The sequence below is a fragment of the Diadema setosum genome, chromosome 8, assembly GCF_964275005.1.
Source record: "Diadema setosum chromosome 8, eeDiaSeto1, whole genome shotgun sequence".
In the NCBI taxonomy this organism is placed as follows: Eukaryota; Metazoa; Echinodermata; class Echinoidea; order Diadematoida; family Diadematidae; genus Diadema; species Diadema setosum.
Window position 1 is genome coordinate 9,925,263 of NC_092692.1, and position 19,083 is coordinate 9,944,345.

General features: G+C 37.8%; 1 protein-coding gene across 1 annotated transcript in view; it reads right to left on the reverse strand.

Annotated features, from left to right (window-relative positions):
- The window catches only part of LOC140231802 (uncharacterized), a 47,545-nt gene extending 33,109 nt beyond the window's left edge, over positions 1 to 14,436 (reverse strand). Inside the window, exons 1-4 of the mRNA XM_072311954.1 lie at positions 14,408 to 14,436; positions 7,008 to 7,179; positions 3,221 to 3,468; positions 2,604 to 2,862 (exon numbers count right to left, since the gene is read on the reverse strand). Of these exons, the coding sequence (XP_072168055.1) occupies positions 2,604 to 2,862; positions 3,221 to 3,468; positions 7,008 to 7,063 (563 nt within the window). The 5' untranslated portion in view covers positions 7,064 to 7,179; positions 14,408 to 14,436. The remainder of the gene's footprint in view (positions 1 to 2,603; positions 2,863 to 3,220; positions 3,469 to 7,007; positions 7,180 to 14,407) is intronic.
- Between the last annotated feature and the right edge of the window lie 4,647 nt (positions 14,437 to 19,083).

The window sequence follows — 19,083 nt, forward strand, 5'->3', positions numbered from 1 at the left end:
AAGAGATGATTCGATAATAGTCAGATTGCATCGTGAATTAATAATGACATACTGTACGTGTTGTAATTCTACGTGTTTAATAACTTGATGTCCATGATATAAATAGAATATATATCATCTTATTTAGGGAAAGTGTGAAACATTTGCAGCTTTTCACAAGGTCCTGTCTTGAGATATTAGTGGAACATCACATGACTATTAACCTACAAAATGCACACTCAGACTGATCTAACTTTCTTGACATTTAATAGTCTAAATGCACTAAAACTCTTGATGCAAAAAATTTGTTTTCACAAATTCATGAAATACAGATCACTTCTTTTGTTCACTCTCCTTTCCTTCTGAACAAGTATTTAAACAAAACGTATTGCATTTCCTAATTTAATTATAAATCTGTCTTTCTAGTTTACAAAATACAGATGTTACAGTGTTGAAAATTGTAGCTCACTCACCAAAGTACAATTATATAATCCTCTGCATTAAATTTTGGCATTTAAATATGTACCCCCTCCTCTGCATAAAAATATATAGATGGATGCTCTCTTTGATAATAAACTTCATCGCAATGGGGGCTTCAAATGATATAAAGCATGAAAGGGCATACAAGAATTGAAAATCACACACTTTGTAATTTTACTAACTGAGAACATTTTTTTTACACCACGTTTCAAACACACCAGCATACAAGCACAGTTCATTAATTTAGATTGTGTAACAGTCAACTCCACCTGTTAGTGCTGGTTGATAATGTATCCAGTGATCGGGGTAATAATAGTCTGTAAAGCGCATTGAAACCCTGAAGTGTGTGAAATGCGCTATATAAAAACCAGCTATTATTATTATTATTATTAAAGTCATCTGTTCATCTGGGGAATGATTGGCCAAGTTGATCAATTAAATAAAAAGTCCCAATAGATATTCATAGCCTTTTGTGTATTATTCCACTGTACATATACATGCAAAAGTCAAATATATTCTTAAAGTAGATGCATATTCTTCAGTCCTGGTGGACATGATTGTGCATCATTCATCACACTACATCTCACTTGCCATTCAGCTCCCACATATTTTTTTACCAAAAAAACACATGTTCCAATACATTTTTATGCTTGTACAGTGTACTTAATTCCTTCTCTTTAGCTGTTGCAGCGCATTCCCTCATGTTCTAAGAGCATAAGGGTCGATGTTTAATGAAAACCTAGCGTTTTGGTCGAAGAAACTAGTCTACAGAAAATTAAATCTTCTGGGGGCATACTCATGCAGCAGAATGTCAATCAATGTCACATAAATTATGCAACACAAAAGAAAGAGCAAGGATGGCAAAGATGAAAGCAGTGTGCCCAGGAATATCTATAATTAATCACTTCATACAATTGACGACCCTGGCTGTCAATGTCACACTGTCAATGTACAAAGTCGCAATTCATTAGTTCTGTTCTTCGAGCAGACGACCGAGTCGAGATTGCACAGGGCAAACAAGATCTTATAATGGCCGATAAAGCAGACTCATTCTCCCTGTCACCTTTCATGCCTGCTCACATGCCAAAGGTCCCTTTGCATTGGGGGCAGGATGTTTGTATAATCTCAAACGATGCTGCCAATTTATACTGTACAGACCCATCCCCACTGTTGCATCCTGTTTCCAAAGCTGCAATATACAAGCATTATTTTCATCTCACCATTCCTCCACTATTCGGTCTATTTAGCTCAAAAGTTTTCAGGTTGATAAAGACTAATGTGTACTTCATCTCCAGTAAGTGACTGGCCATCGTAATAGGCTGTCACCTCATAATTCCTCTAAATGTTTTGTACATTACATCAGTTAAAAGACTAATGCCATTAATGTTATTAAAATGACAGATAATCATCCTTGCAGATAATTACTTCTCATCCAGTTGAGCATTACTCTCCCTGTAAAATTCATATCTGTCATGACATTCACTTCATCCTCCCCCTTTCGTTTTCCAATCCATTAATGCTTTCACTGCAATTGGCAACCTGTTCTCATGTAAATGAAATGAAGAAGTTGTGATTCTATGAGGGTCATTAGTACCAAGCAGACCATACCATGACTGCAAACATAGGCATCTGACTAAATCCACATCAATCATCATAACCAACATCTCTATATTATATTTATTCCCTCCTCCTCCTCTTCCTCTTCACCATTATTGCTATGACTACCAATATCAACACATTGCTATGAGCATCCCAGTAAACACCGTCACAGTCAACACCACTATCCCCACTATCATCATCATCGCCATCATCGCCATCATCACCATCATCATCACCACCATCACCACCATCACTATCACAACCACCACCAACCACCATCATCATCATCACCACTACCATCACCATCATCATGTAGTATACCACCATCATCACCATCACCACCATTACAATCACCACCACAGCCAGTACAATCACCTCCACCGCCACCATCACCATGCTACCACAACCACCATCACCATGCTACCACAACCACTAGTACCATCACAACCACAACCACCATCATCACCACCACTACCATCACCACCATCGGCACCATCGCTATCCCCACCACCAGTAAAACCACCACCACCAGCTGGCATGCTTACTTGGCCATTTGCTGGTCCTTCTTAGCCATCAACTCCTGCTGGCTCCCCAGTACAGCCTGCTCCACCTGCTTGGTGTGGTTGACCAGAGCACCGACCGCCGTCCTCTCGTCGGACACCCGCTCCTCGGCCCTTTTCAGCCTCGCCCCAAGCTGGCCGATCAGGTCATTGGAGGCTCGGATGTTTTCTGTCAGCTGCTGCCGCGCCTGCCGCTCAGCAAGCAGAGAGTCTTCTGTTCTCCGATGTGATTGTTTTAGCTCGCCTGACAATAGAAAATAGGGATTCCATATATTATACTGCAATTTACACATGAACATGATATATAAATGGTTTTACCCTGATATTCATTCACTGGGATTTAGGGCAACATGAAAACAAACCCTCATTCAAAAGATCTCATTGATTCTGTACAAATTAGGGTGACTACAGCACATCAACTCTTTACAGTGAGGTACTTCAGATCGACTTGCGATTAGCTTTGAATCTTTTGAGGGCAATGTTTCCCCGAGTGTAATGAAAAAAAGGTGCCTTCATCTTTTGCACATTAATACAACTGAGAGGTGTCGACACGAAAAGACACAGAATTGGATATATTTCTTCGCAGTCTGTCGAGTGCTCACCTTGTAAGCGGACGACCTCCTCCAGCAGGGCGCGGTTGGATTGCTCGGCGATGCCCAGCCTATTTTCCATCTGCTGCAGGCGGCCATTCTGGTAGTCCCCCATGGACAGCTGGCTGCCGGGGACCTGGGAAAGCTGAGACCGACGCCCGCCAATCGGCACGAGGGCGTTCTCCAGGCTTGGCTGCGGTGTCTGCTGCGAAGGGATTCCCGGAAGAGGCTGCGGGCCTCCAAATTTACTGCCAAAGGCCCTACAGTAGAAAAATAAAAACAAATGTCACTGCTCATTAAACTTCTTTTGTTTGGGGGGGGGGTGTCTCAATATGTGTCAAGTCAAAGCAACAGTCTTTAATATTTGTCATGATTCAGCCAAAATAAAGAAATAAACTCTTAATGAGACTGAAATATAATTTCCATTTAACGTGCTATGGCTGGGCATTCATTTTGATATACTGGTAGTACAAGTAGCTCTAGGATGATGTTTCTACCAGTAATCACTTTGGACAAATACTCACAATATACATGTACTACCAAGAATGCAGTGTTATACCCATTTCTTCTTTCATGCACTAATGGGGCAGAGCACCTTTTCAAAGCTGGAGTTGGTTGACATGTGTCTACAGCTCCGCATAGCTTTGGTATGCATTACACAGATAGCTTCTACAATGAATTTCATACTAATGATACATTTCTTGAAAAATAATACTCTTGCAAATAATGGCTGCTGAGGTACATTCATGCCAAATGCCAGAGAAAAACAGAATTACCTTATGATTATCATATACACTTTTTTTTTGCATCTTCTCCTTTGTTGTAATGTACTATCATTGATATCATTATCTGCTTTATTTGGACTGGTGATCTCTCTCCATTTTCCATCCATAATGTCCTCTGTGAACACAGTGTGTTAATGTGTTGTTGCTCCATAAAGGCAAGAGTTAAGCCATGCGAGTTTGTAACAACACAATACAATCGTTATCAACTAATTACAGTAGTACATACATGCAGAGCACACATTGCATGTATGCTGCACATACATGTACACCGATGTCCCTGTGTGCGACTGTAACCTGCATGGGTTTATGTGTGTGTGTGTATACTGTGTAATTTAGTATGAGATGATGTCACAGAATTACCAGTAGAGAGGAGATCTTAATCAGCTGACAGTGTGTCAAACCCCTTGTATTATATACCATATACCATTATGTCATGATAACACAAGTTAATTAAAACATGCTTTTATAATACGATATCAAGCCCTAGAACAGCCAGGAATATGGAAAACTTTGCCATTTGGGAAGCTGCTCTGATAGTATTCCTGGCCATCAGGTCAAGTGCCATCACATGAGTGTTTTCACTACAAGATAACAACATCATCAATTCTGCTTGCCGGTGCACTCCACAAAACAGCAATAAAATACATGTACAACAAACAAACAAACATATTGACCCAACAGCAAACCATATATCTTGACTACTCTGACTTAAAGGTAGGGAATCCCATTTGCATGCCTTAAATGAAGAGTTGTATAAATACAGTGGTATGTTGAAGAGAGTATCATTTTAGAAACTCCCATAAAGTATTGAAAGTGAAAGGTAACATTTAGTACATTTTTATTGACCGTTAGATTTTGAATTGAATTTTTTTCGGGGCTCACCGTAAATTCCAGTACATTACTAGGCTACCTTTGCAGACCCATGCACTGCATGTGTGTCCATCATGTATATTTTGTGAAGAAAGTTCATCAAAACTTACAAACATTTCTATGTACATTCTTGCCACACACTCTATATCTTATTACATCAGCTCTTATACTTTTAGATTTGTGTTCATAGATGAAAAATACAGAAGATTGCAACAAAAAGGCTTAAGTGTGGCTGACACACAGAACTACTGAGTAGTTGAGTTTTGTGCATTATTCAAATTGTAGATAACTGTTGACTTCCAAATTTCTCAGCAGTGGCCTAAACAAGTCCCCTGAGGTCCATATTTAATGTTTTGCTGCATTTTGGGAGATCTGTAAAAGGTATCCCCTACCTTTAACATTATCTTAACTTCATCTCAGATTTCCCATTTATCAACAACACCACAGTACTGTACCAATGAAGCCTTGTGTCAACCTCCGATTGTACAAATAATTTAACTACAATTACGCACGGCAAGCTTCTGTGCAAAGTGCAAACAAAACATTGCAGTCTACTGCATCATTCGAAGTTCTCCATACTTTTACTGGCTGCCAACTCCATTTCTAAGGTTACGCAGGTGTGTACTTAAAGGACAAGTTCACCTTCATAAACAAATGGATTGAGAGAATGCAGCAATATTAGTAGAACACATCAGTGAAAGTTTGAGGAAAATTGGACAATCGATGCAAAAGTTATGAATTTTTAAAATTTTTGTGTTGGAACCGCTGGATGAGGAGACTACTAAGGCTTGTGATGTCATATGAGTACAACAGTATAAAGAAAATGTAAGGAAAATTAAACATATTTTCACTTTTCTCGTATAATAAAAGAGCACTTGAGTTGCCTTTCTAAAGGCAATGGGAATAATAATGCCCATAACATATGTCAGTAACGAGTCAAGGGAATGTGTACTTTTTTCAAAAGATGAAATTTCGTGAAATTCTCTTTATATCTTCCTTATATTGTTGTACACATGTGACATCATACACTGCAGTAGTCTTCTCATCCAGCGGTTACTGCTCAAAAACTTCAAAATTTCATAACTTTTGAACGGATTGTCCCATTTTCCTCAAACTTTCAATGATGTGTTCTACTAATTTTGCAACATTCTCTCAATCCTTATGTTAATGAAGGTGAACTTGTCCTTTAATGTAATTATTACTATATACTATTCAGTATAAGTACTACTATTCAAAATGCGACATCTAAATGATCTAATGATAACACAAAAATAGTTACATTCAGATGGTGATTCTTAATTTCGAGTTAAGGATTGCCATTTTAACTTAGAGTTGAGGATTACCGTCTGAACATTGTGCAGAGCTGCCAGAGCACCTGTAAGGCAACAGTGCCTCACATTAAGCAGTTTTAAAATAGTGTTAATACTGTATTGCATACGCAATCAAGATTTCGTCGGACATTTCCCTCTTTATCGCTCCTCAAGCCATAGACCAGTGCACTTAAAGGTCTAATTTAATACCATTTGCAGATGAAACAAAACCCAGCATTAGTGCTTTAGAATAGTTTTAAACTGAGAGTTAGGGATAGAAACAACCACTGTGAATCTGAATCCATATTATCAATGTTAAGTAATATTGTTAAATACACAAAATGTTAACAATACCAGTAGTTATAATAAAAATGTTTCCAGACTTTAACTGTCTACAGTTATGGTTTAAAAGAAAAATACTGATGTGATATCTCCTTATACTTTAGGCTTTATTGCAAAAATTATATATGGTAGGATGTTTTGTAATACAACAGACCTACAGATGCATCAAATGTGATATCTTGAAAAAATTCTAAATCACTGAAAGGTAAACTAGACCTTTAAAATGTGTGTACATGATGAATTATGAATGTATGATTCTTACTTCCATTCTGTTTACTATATGTTAAAAGTTAAAAGTGTGGTGACAGCACATCAATCGTACAGCAACCCTGCATTTCAAAGAGTGGATTTTAATCGATGGGAATACAATGACGAAAGGAAAGTGTTAGTCAAAGAAATCAAATGAAACAGCCATCGAGATGTCTTAAATTACAAAGAGACAACATACAAAATGATTTCATAAATAAAAGAAAAAGGGGAGTAGATTCATACTGTTGGCCAACATCCCTGTCAGGGGTGAAAGGGAATGATCCATCTGGATTGAACATGCTTGCTCTCTCTTTTTACTGTTCCGTCAGCTGCCTGCAAACTTTCTCTCGCTACCCCTCAAAAACATCTCTTTGCGACGTCATCTCCTTTCGTGTCACTGGCCGAGCGCTTTCACCTGAAATAATCGTAGGAAATGCAAACGCTCCCTCTTTCATTGGATGCAAAAAAAAAAAAAAATCATTCAGCATTCTTAGTATTATGTCTGTGATATTTTCACATGTACACTATGAAAGAGGGCTTTTAATTCCACTGGGTGTAACTGGAAACACTGTGGGGAAAAAAAATACAACACCCATACTGTAAGAGTAAATACCTCAGAAATGACAGACATGATCATATGTAGTTTAAACAAGTATAAGAACACTTAAATCATTCCTACATTTTGATATTACAAAACAAAAACAATGAAGCAATGGAAATCACATAAATGTAAAAAAAAAGAAATACAAATAATGACCATATTTATAAACAAACATGCACAGGAGGTTCAGGGAAGGCAGTTTTATATGCTTCAAGTACACAAATAGGCCTATCATGATTTCATATGCTGTCCTTTGGGTTTGGTAGCTCCATGGGTAGACTATGCAATGCCTGCCTTGAGCCCTCCACATAATGGGCTGTAATGGTTAAAAACAAGACTGTAAAATGAGGAATGTTCGTATGCATTTGAATTTTGTGAATTTCATGAGAGCCAAGATTCAGTCGCGAAATTAAAGGGACTGTACAGTACTGGTTGAGGTGGGGATTCATGTTTTGAACATTCCTAAGTGAGATAATGAAAAACCTCTTATGAAATATGAAAGAGCATGTAATCTTAAGAAGGATTCAACATTTATTTGAAGAAAATTGGTTTTCAAATGGCTGAGATATCCCAAAAAGTGCTAATAATAAAAGGCAACATGCCACAACTTTATTAGGATCTCTTTGTTTCACCTTGTTTTTGGATATCTCGGCCATTTCAAAACCGATTTTCATCGAATAAACTTTTGATACCCCTCAGAACTGCATGCTCTTTGACATCTCATAGAGTGGTTTCTGAATATCTTCCAAAACGTTAAAAGCTAAATCCTCACCTCGACCAGAACTGTACACACCCTTTAAAATGCATGTGAAAGTTCTTGTCTACACTATACGCATTGAATGTTAGAGGCAACTTGCAAAAATGTTGTGCCGCGTAAAAGGCCGTCGGCTCCAATTTGCAGGAATTTCATACCGTGAAAATATTGTTTAGTCTGTTTACAGTAATCAAACTGCATCCCACTATTTATACTTCATTTGAAAACTGTCATCAATTGCAGCCCTTGCATCATGAAGTAAACCTAGCAGGAAGAACAAACTGTACACACATTTTTTTTTTTTCTTTCTTCAGAACCAAGGCCATTGTATTCTGATTGTTGTGGGTTGTGAGGATTTTCAAGTTAAGATATTAATGAATGTACACACACCTACATTGTAATTTATACATGACTTGGCAAAAGAGCGACATTTTGCATTCCACAATGATGAGTGACCAATGTGAAATTTGGATTATCATCTAGTCATCTGTGCATTACTAACATCAGCAGTGTATGGTGAAGGTTAGGCTGATTGCTTTTCAGCTGCTTGCAACCATTGTTAGAATTGTATTAAAGGGGAATTCCAGACGATTTTCATAATTTAGCATCATGAAGAACATAAATCAACAGCTTCATGTATAGATTTGTGGAATTTATTGTGATTCTTGAGCAGCAAAACAATACTTTGAAAAACCTGAAACAAATTACACTGAACAAGGATGATGACATAGGAGGCTCACATATTTCAGAAATGTAGCAGTGTAATTTCTTTACAATACTGCTTGCCTGCGAGTTCACCTGTGAATAATCTATGCATGCCTTCTTCTTTTGTTCTGCTTCCTTGAGCCCCAACTCATGCATTCTTATGGTGACTCTGCCATGTCATCATCCTTGTTCATTGCAATTTGTTATAAATTTTGAAAATATTCTTATTCTTCATCCCAATAATCATAAATTCTGAAACTCTGTCCTCAGTACAACTAATTTATAGTTGTTCAAATGTAAAAATCTGAAAATCATCCGGAGGTCTCCTTTAAAGATCCAATAATTGATTCTGAATTATTAACGAGATATGAAACTCGCCACAGTGAAGACGAGTTAGGTGATACGCTGGGGGTCATCAGATATCGGTCACGGGTGATCGACAACGAAAAAATGATATTAAATAGCGACTTGAAATCATATTGAGAAACATTTGTGAAGTCCAGTTTTTTTATACAGTCCTACATAATTCAGATCAAATTGTTTCTGTCATGCAACCAAGCGGAAATCTCATGCATGTGTCTACGTGTGCAAGGAAGTCGATTAGACAGGCTATGTAAATGAATATTTACCAATAGGTCTTCAAAATGTAAAAAAAAAAGAAAACAGAAATCAAACATGGCGATAAAGTCTTTTAAGAGTCACCTTCACTTTACGTAAATAACATTTGTATTTTCAAATATGAACTTTGACCATTATTTACAAAACCAAGAGGGCTATGTCTCATCTCGTCGTCATTATATAATATGATAAGTTTGACAAACCCTATAAGCCTGCAAAATTTTGCAGCAGTCGAAGCAATGTGGTCTCCGACACAAAACAAAGGGATATTGTGTGTGTGTGTGTGTGTGTGCGTTTACATGAGAACGTGATTTCAACATGGACGAAAGTGTAATTACTCCATTGAAGAAAAAAAAAGTAAAAGATAGAAGTATTTTTTTCCATGTTCTTGTGGGGTTCAAACCCGCACGTGTGCAATCTCACGTCTCTGGCGTCAGAGACGTCGCCTTTAACCTCTCAGCTACTGTATATGTCTCGACGAGGAAATATGAGGAACGTAAGCTTATTATGTGAAAGATAAATCAGGAATCATTTCGTCCACATTCCATTCTCATTTTCAGTTTTAAGCTGCAAAATTATCAACCTGATGAGGAGATTTGAAAAAAATAAAATGCCTGATTACTGCAGCTTATTGTCTCAGCTACAACATACTTAAGTTTCAGAGGAAATGGAGCAAAATCAGCTGAGGAAAAGGTGCTTGAACATTTTCAAGTCAATGCATGGTTAAAAAAAAATCACCTCCCATAGACATAACACGTAAACTTGGCTGATTTTGAGTCTTTGCCTTTAATCACAATTTCCAGTATGATGACGTTATTAAATTGCAAAACAATGACATGGACTTGAAAGAGAAATGTTCAAAGTACAACATAAATTTGGGATAATATTGAGCTAAAACAACACAGATACCAGCAAATGAATGTCAGAAACAGTACCTCAAAAAATTCAATTCAACTTTTTTGATTTCAGATGACGATATGATGACGTCATAGAGTATTCATGGAAATATTGATACTGTATTGTTATTAACAATTCATATGCTTTTGCAATATGCAATAAAAACATAGAGTTACCGGACATTTTAAAGAGCTATGGCAAAATAAACGAAGACATGTTTTTAACTATATTTACACATAGACGCGCTCGCGGATTTTTAACTTTGACGCCAGTGCACTCCTTTGTTATTGGTCAAAATCGATCGGAAATCAATGGATATTGTTACTTAATGTATCAGGAATCCAAATCAGTCAAAAAAAGTGCATTTTCGTGTTGCTTACGCACTGCGTGCGCGAAAACGTGCGGACAGACGCGCACGCACAAAATTTTTTTAAACGCTTAAAATTGTCTGAAACCTCGAGAAAACTGGTCGGGAGTTCGTGTGGAGCATTTTATATTTTGGAGGTCATGGTGACCTGGGTAATTAGCATAGTACAGGATGATGTGGGGGGTGTTTCATCAACGTTTGTCGGCGCTGACAACTTGAATCACCATAGTAACAGTCAGTGACCAGAGCATCTCAGCCAATCAAAACCAAAGATTTCGTTGAAATTGGTCAGCGCCGACAGTTGGCGGCGCTGACAAGCGTTGATGAAACACCCCCCAGATGTGACTTGAACTTTATGTCTACCAAAAATGGTAAAGAAATGACATTTAGTTATGAAGTTATGATGGATCATTGAAAATCACAAAATGACGCCTAGATGACGTCACAGATAAGTTATCGGCATGAAAATGTTGCTGTGCTGAGATATTGTCATGAGATATGATGACTGAAAATTTCATGTGAAATGGTTTGAATGTCATTACTGAGATATTTTGTTCACAAAATTCGTCAGAAAGAAATGGGAACTTTGAGCAAACACAATAGGTGATATGTCGTTAGCGTATCACCTAAATAGCAGAGGAGTGGTTTGTCAGCTGTTGTTGTTTGTTTTGGGGGAGTTTGTTCTGATTTGTTTAGTCACCCTCGCATATTTTTATCCTCTGGGAAAATCCAATAAAACATCTATCAGTGCTCAGGAACATTCCCTGACATTTAGATGCTGCCTTTGGAGGAAATAAGTCATAATGTGATTACATATTATATAACATTACCATCTACACATTATACATACACATGTAGGTAGCTCTATAAAACCATATCATCACAAAAAATCCCTAAAATTTTGTGGGATTCTCTTTTGGTACAGTTTTTAGATAATTGTTGGTCTGTAGTGACATCACAAACTGCAGTACACCGTAGTCTTTTCATCCAGCAATGGCAGCACCAAAATTTCATGAAAAAATTTCATGAATTTTCAACGGACTGTCTGATTTTCCTTAAACTTCACTAATAGGCTCTATTGCTGCATGCTGCAAGAGGTCACTATATAGCAGGAACTCAGCAACATGTTTTCTCTGTGGAGAATTTTCACAGTGGTTGTAATGCGCAGGTTGTTGTATACAGGTGGTTGTCAGTTGCCACAGCAGGTTTGACTGTAGTTCATGAATATGAGTGAATACAACGTGTATATGATACTTAAGGCTTGATTGTTTTGTGTATTAGACACCACAAACTTTACTATAAAAGAGAGAAGGCCCTGCAAAATAAACTTCCCTGATTTTTGTTAAAGCCATAAAAACTACACATAATAAGACTGTGTCTTCACTTGTACTATAGAAACTATTTACTTTGATATGGAATCTTCAGTATGTTCCCACACTGTGAGTACACAATGTGATTTCAAAAACAAAACAAAAAAATCATCATGCGTTAAGTTGCTTTTTTTGCTTTTTTTTTTTTGCTTTTTTTTTTTGAGAGTCTGTCTGGGAAGTTTGAGGAAAATCAGACAGTCTGTTGAAAATTTTGAAATTTTTAAAGTCTGTCTGGTAAGAGCAACTTGTCCAAAATTCTTTGCTGGCTCTTTTTTTTTAAATACTTACACTCTTGTCTTGAATGCTTGTATCTGACATTACACTGACACGAACAGAATTTCCACAATCATTGCAAAACATGCCTTACTGTACGAGCTGAAAATTTCGCGGTGGTTTTATTTTCGCGAATTTCGCGAATCACCTTTGAATCGCGAAAATAACAACACGCGAAAATAACAACGTGCGAATAGATAAGTACAGTTAGACCTCGCAACCGCGAAATTAACAACACGTGAAAATGTCCTCCTAGTAGCAATTCGCGAAAATATCTGTACGCGAAAATTTCAGCTCGTACAGTATTTGCAGTAAACCCAAGGAGTATTTTTATTTATGTTGCTGTTGTCCCATTGTCACTTGCCATGTTTCTTTTGTAAAGGTTAAGTTTTCTGAGCTTTTCAAAGTTCTGGATACTGGACTATCACCTTTAGAATGCCAGTTGAGTAAGCTGAATTTCTTTGACAAATAAAATTACATAATCATTTTCCATATTGACAGATGAATGTGATACTTGTACTTCCTTGAATGATAGTAATAGAAGGTGATAGCTTTGAATCATGGCTAATCTAGCTGCAGTAGTTGGTCAATGCTCATCTCATTCCTATTATGATATGTAGGGTGAACTGCTGAAATCAAATCGACCAGTTTACTGATAAACAATTGTTGATAACATTTCAAAGCAAAGTGAATACTTCATACAAAATAACTTGTCAAAGATTACAAACCATGAATAATGTACTTTTTACGTTCATTAATGTACTTTCTAGGTTCATAATATTGACGCTTAACAGTGGCTTAAGTCTAAGAGTACATGTTTGATGCATAAAAATGTGTTGATTCATATTAAATCATAATGACTATCAGCAAATGACTACACTGCATCAACAATCCAAGCAATCTAGCTTCTCATATGAGCTGGTTCCTAGAGGAATGAATTATTTCTGAAAGGAGAACATACACAAAATCCTTTCTGCACTGCATTGAAATTCATCTCACTCGCAAATAGCTCTGCATTCAGTGGAATCCTCAGACTAAGACACATTCCCCCTTTGATGCTATAATGTAGTTTCATTCTGTATCGGCATTCTTATACATGTAGATCTTAATACCACAATAAACCCACACCCTTGGCCTAACCCATATATCCTATACACTGAGGACTGAAGAATATACTCGTGCGTGTAGGGAGTACGAAACTGCATTGCCAGTGACACGGCACCCTCCCTTCTTCTCTCATAGGAGTTATGCACTATTCATACTAGATACCATCCATAGTACTGGAATTCTTACTGTTAACTTATGTCATTATAATCTACACCTTAACACTTAACGTTACATATAACACTAAGAACAGACTTTATGGACCTTGTTTGTCATACAAAGTCTTTTATTTATTACATGTAGACTACCGATCCATGCAATTGGCAATGATTATGACTCAGTCAGTATTAAAAATACCATTCAGATTCTCTACGTAGTAATGTTAGATATCTGAGTTAAGGTATAACGTTAACACGGTTAATTTAATAGAACTGACGGCAATTTAACTGACAGTTTTATGGGATGTCTATGACACTTTTCCTGGTTCATCAGACATGGACTCGATGGAGTAGACACATTCATGCTACAGTAGCTTAGAAGCTATTAATGATTATGCGTTGCAAGTCGCAATTTCAATCTAACGTTCGAGTGCAAATTCTGATGGTGATGGACAGTTGACATTAATATTGCATTGTTGTCAGCGCAGCGCCTCAGCACTCAGTGCAGTGCAAATGGAACAACTATACCGTACACAAGGCCAGGGAGCTGCTAGCTGCTCTTAACGGGACCACGGCAGACACCTCCCCCGGTGTATCAGGGTCAGTTTGCTGTCTGTTCGGCGAGGCTTCGCGGGAATCTGCAGCTGCACTAGCTGCGAACCGGTTATGATGGAATTTCGTGTTCCTCCCATCGCTTTGCCTAGAAAATCCATACAGAGCTTGAAATATGTAATGCCAAACAAAGCACTTGAACATTACAAAAAAAGACATTTACAGAAGTGGATAAATTTCTTACCTTTCCATTGGTTAATGAAATAGCCCTCGAATATTCGCAGTCACGTACATTTTGTGTACTGTGTATCGAAGTGACAAGGATGAATGCTCATTGGCTGAAAATGGTCACATGGTTTTCATTCCTGATTGATTGATTCTCGCTATCACTAGCATTCTTGGATCCTCTGATCCCCTCGAGCCCGAACGTAGAACGCACCCCCCCCCCCCTCCCATAATCTTGATCAAGGATGAAAAAGGATGACATATTAGATACTAGAACAGAGCTCTATAGTTTCAGTTAAAATACATCTATATTATTGTCTTCATTCGAACAATACAACAATTTTAACATTTTTAACATTATTGAATCGAATAAAAAAAAAAAAAGACCACGGAGCTCCTCCATAAGAAGACAATGAAACCTTGCTGGAAAGAAAAAAAAATGTTAAAAGGTAACTCTGTTTCGACAATAAATAATCAGTAACATCAGTGGTGAAAAGCACACCCATTTTAAGCAAAATTACAAAGTGGAAAATGTGTGCCAGTCAAGCATAATAAAAAGTGCATGGGAATATGTGTATTTGAATACATATTTTACATTAGCCGTCTACATAATATCCAACAAGCTGATACAGGCATTCAAAATGATTACTAGGAATATGTTAGGACCCTAGTATTAACACAACACAATCTCTTTGGAGAAAATGAAACTTAAGTTTACAAAGGCTGGCAGCCTTTGTAAATCTTGAATCAAACCCGATATTTGTATAGGTAGAGATCCAGTATCCACGTGGTGTACTATCATGCAATATCATAAATAGGCTGCAGGGCCGGCGGAGCGTTTTTAAAAGCGTGGGGGCCCACTTCCGGGTTTCATGAGCTAACAAGCAAAAAAAAAAAAAAAAAAAAAAAAAAAAAGCTCCTCACCTCCACTCTCCTCTTCCATTTCCGGGTTTCTTCAGCTGACAAGCAAAAAGAAAAAAAAAAAAAGGTTTTCAGTGCAAAAACATACCTTACCGCGCTCACACTTCAAGATCTCTATCTAGGCCTATTTCTATTGAGTGCCGCTTACGTACTTCCGGGTAAAAAAAAAAAGAAATGTGGGGGCCCAAAAGTGATGACACCTTATGTATTCCTTTGTATGGTGCACATCGAGCCCCCACGGCCCCCACGGCTCCGCCGGCCATGGGCTGTTAAGGTATTTTGAGCGTATATCCGAGCAACTAAGATTAGGGTTATAGGGTTACCGGGGAGTTTGGGTTAGGGTTAGGATTAGGATTAGGGCCAGGGGAAGGGTCCGGCCGGGGTAATTACCCAGGGGGTAATTGCTCTAGACCCATTTTGAGAGATATTAAGAAATAATTATGGTGGTATTAATACAGTACTAGGTCTCGCTCTCTGATGTGAGCGTGTGCTGAAATTAAAGCGAGCTGCATTTGCAAAAGGCTATATCCCCGAGGTCACGTCCTCAACTTTCAGACGGCCAACAATGAGAGGTTATCTTCAAGTGTGATTTCGAAATTAGTTCAAAAGTAAGTTGTAATAACATGACACAACTATGGGAAAATGACTCGAGGTTGATTTATTGGAATGGGAGAGAGTGAGCATGACACATCGAGACATGATAAAGGGAGGTGTTACCGGGAGAGCTCGGGAGGGGCAGAGATAGGCCTACCCATGCGCCGAGCCGCCGAAAAGTTACTGTGCGCGCTATCGCAGGTGTTTCAGGTTATTGTTTTGATAAAAGACGGCACTTCTGTTTAGGTGTATATGCATCATTAATTCTTAAACACAGCGTAACTAGCCAGCAGCAATTCCCTGTCCCCTTCAATATTTACGGCAGCAATTGTTGAGTGTATATACGAAGAATATAAGACACACGAATGAAATTAGCAAAAAAAAAAACAACAAAAAAAAAACAACAACCAACCAACCAAACAAACAAACAAACAAACAATACTTCTTTTGAAAATGCTGCCCTGCATCTAAAAAACAACAACACAAAAACGCATTAGCCAATAACTTATAATTCGAAAGATAAACCTGGCGAACAATAATGCCCAAAATGTGCACAAGATGGTTATACTTTAATTTTTTGTGACTGAAATATACGCCTACGAATGCAATACTCTTATTTTTCAGTCCGGGATATAATGAGATTTGAACAAAAACTTGAAATAGTTGTTCCGTACACAAGATTACCACCTATAGTTCTTCACATGATTCTAACATTTTTTTTCTTTGGTCTTCATATTAAAACTCTTACGAGCGGCTTAGTTTGGACCACTCTCGGAACATAATTCAGCCGGTGAAATACTAAGCATTTATTATTTGTCATGTTAAAATATTACCCTACGCGTAAATTTGCATACATTGCGAAGAGATTACACTCCTTTGTAACATCTCCCTGATATGATTACACAAGGTACTGTAATCTCCACATGAGAAGGCAAGCATACACACCTTCCACATTACCAAGCCATATCAAGTTGCATTCAGTAGGTACATTTCATCTATACGGCCTCTCTGTTGGCGCTCGCCGATACTCAGCGTATCTCTCGGCATGGCTTAGACTGAAAATTAAAGAAGAAGAAGAAGAAGAAGAAGAAGAAGAAGAAGAAGAAGAAGAAGAAGAAGAAGAAGAAGAAGAAGAAGAAGAAGAAGAAGAAGAAGAAGAAGAAGAAGAAGAAGAAGAAGAAGAAGAAGAAGAAGAAGAAGAAGAAGAAGAAGAAGAAGAAGAAGAAGAATTGAAGAAGAAAAAAAGTAAAGCTACATTTTTTAGTAAAGACACAGGGTGGTCATGTAGGCCTCCTACTAAATTATAGGGCCTAAATGAAACAAGAGAACATTATCGGAGTATTATGTTTTCGCAAATATCAGTTAGAAAACATTGGCTCTAAGTAGGTCCTTATAGAAGATAGTTGGCTTCCATGAAACTTGCAACAACAAAAAATCAAGATTATGCATGATGGGATTTTTTTTTTTAAATCTATTCCTGTGTCAGACTCCTGTTTGTTTGGGTTTTTTATAGGCCCTACAACACCTTATTGTGTCGATTGAATAAGTGACTCTAATTAAATATAATGCATGTTCAATATGTTTTCTCTATGATACGTTTTGAGTAAAAACGCAAACGCATTGCACTCTCAACCAGTGCAGCATGTATGGTCTGTGTGGGCTTGATTGCTTTGAGTTCTTTGCTGCTGTATTCTGATCTAGCTTGGCGGGTAAACAACTCACGTGACGCGTCTTCTCTACTATACTGCACAACATGCTTTTTGTTCTTTCCTTGACTCTGACACAAACAAACTGCATTCGTCGGTTTTACCACTGATCTCCAGAGATCAGTGGGTTTTACGTCGTTCAACCGGATCCACCTAGTCTGGTTTCCAGACCCGTTGTCAAATGTACTCTCTTCCACAGAATATCCGCAGCGACTTTGTCGCCGCGGCGCACAGTGAGTGATGGACCCACAGGGAGATACCAAAGTGTGCCAAAAGTAATTTTGGGAAATTTTGATTTTTTTTTTAATTTTTGACATGCCCTGTTGAAAGACAATACTTTGAAGAATATTTCACAAAAAAATCCAACTCATTTTATGTACATTATATCCTTCCTGAAGTAGCAAAATACTTATAATAAGGATTTCAGAACAAATTGTAACCACTTTAATAAATAAGTTAATTCGACACATAGTTTTTAAGATATCGACCTATAATTGCTCTCACATATTCCTCAGAGTTCATCTTAATGTATGAATGTCGCAAAAAGTCAAAGATTTTAATCTTCGTGAATGTTATAATGGTAAATATCCTGGCAAAGAGGCTGATTATTTGAGTTTTGAATATCCAAAAGTTTAGATTTCTGTGGACTTCCGACTCAATTTTATTAATACCATATTTAAGCTGATATTACCAGATTTGGTTGCCACCTTTTGCCATTTTTTTTTTTTTGTGCTCGGAGCCCATTTTCCGCGACACAATACGTCTATTTTGGACCAGTGCACGCAGCCGCTGAAGAATAATTATCTCTCATCATATACGGCACCGCATGGTGGAGCGCCAGAATCTGATATTATTACGTGTATTATTATTATCATTATTATTATCATTATCGTTATTATTATTATCATCATTGTTATCATCATCATAACAAAGGAGGTATCACATTTTGTATTTACAGTCTCGCCCTGTACGTCCTCTACAACTTTGCGATATTATATAGGCAATAATGGACACATATTATAGAGAACTTCGATCCTATCACTCTTCACTATGCAGCTGAAACGTATAATGCAATTGACCATGTGATCAGTCACTCTTCGGAAGCAAAGTTTGTTGCTTCCGGCTGCCCACCAAAGTATATCGGATCGCAGTCTGATGACTCCGACTTGTGTCGATCGACTGTCGGGTCAGTGCCAGACATTGCTCGCGTGATCCTCATCGGACGTTCTTGCCTCATCTCATCATGCCTGACATGTCTGATACGGACTTGATAGGCCACCAAAAGTCGGATTCATCATAGACTGTGATCCGATACACTTCAGTGGGTTACCGGAAAAAAAAAATACTTCCGACGAGTGACCGATGGGGGGGGGGGGGAGGAGAGAATCTCTGTGGAACGGGGGTATATAATTTCACATGATAGTGATTTTAGAATATTTTCATGAACAAGTCTTTTAGAATTTCTTTTCAGTGC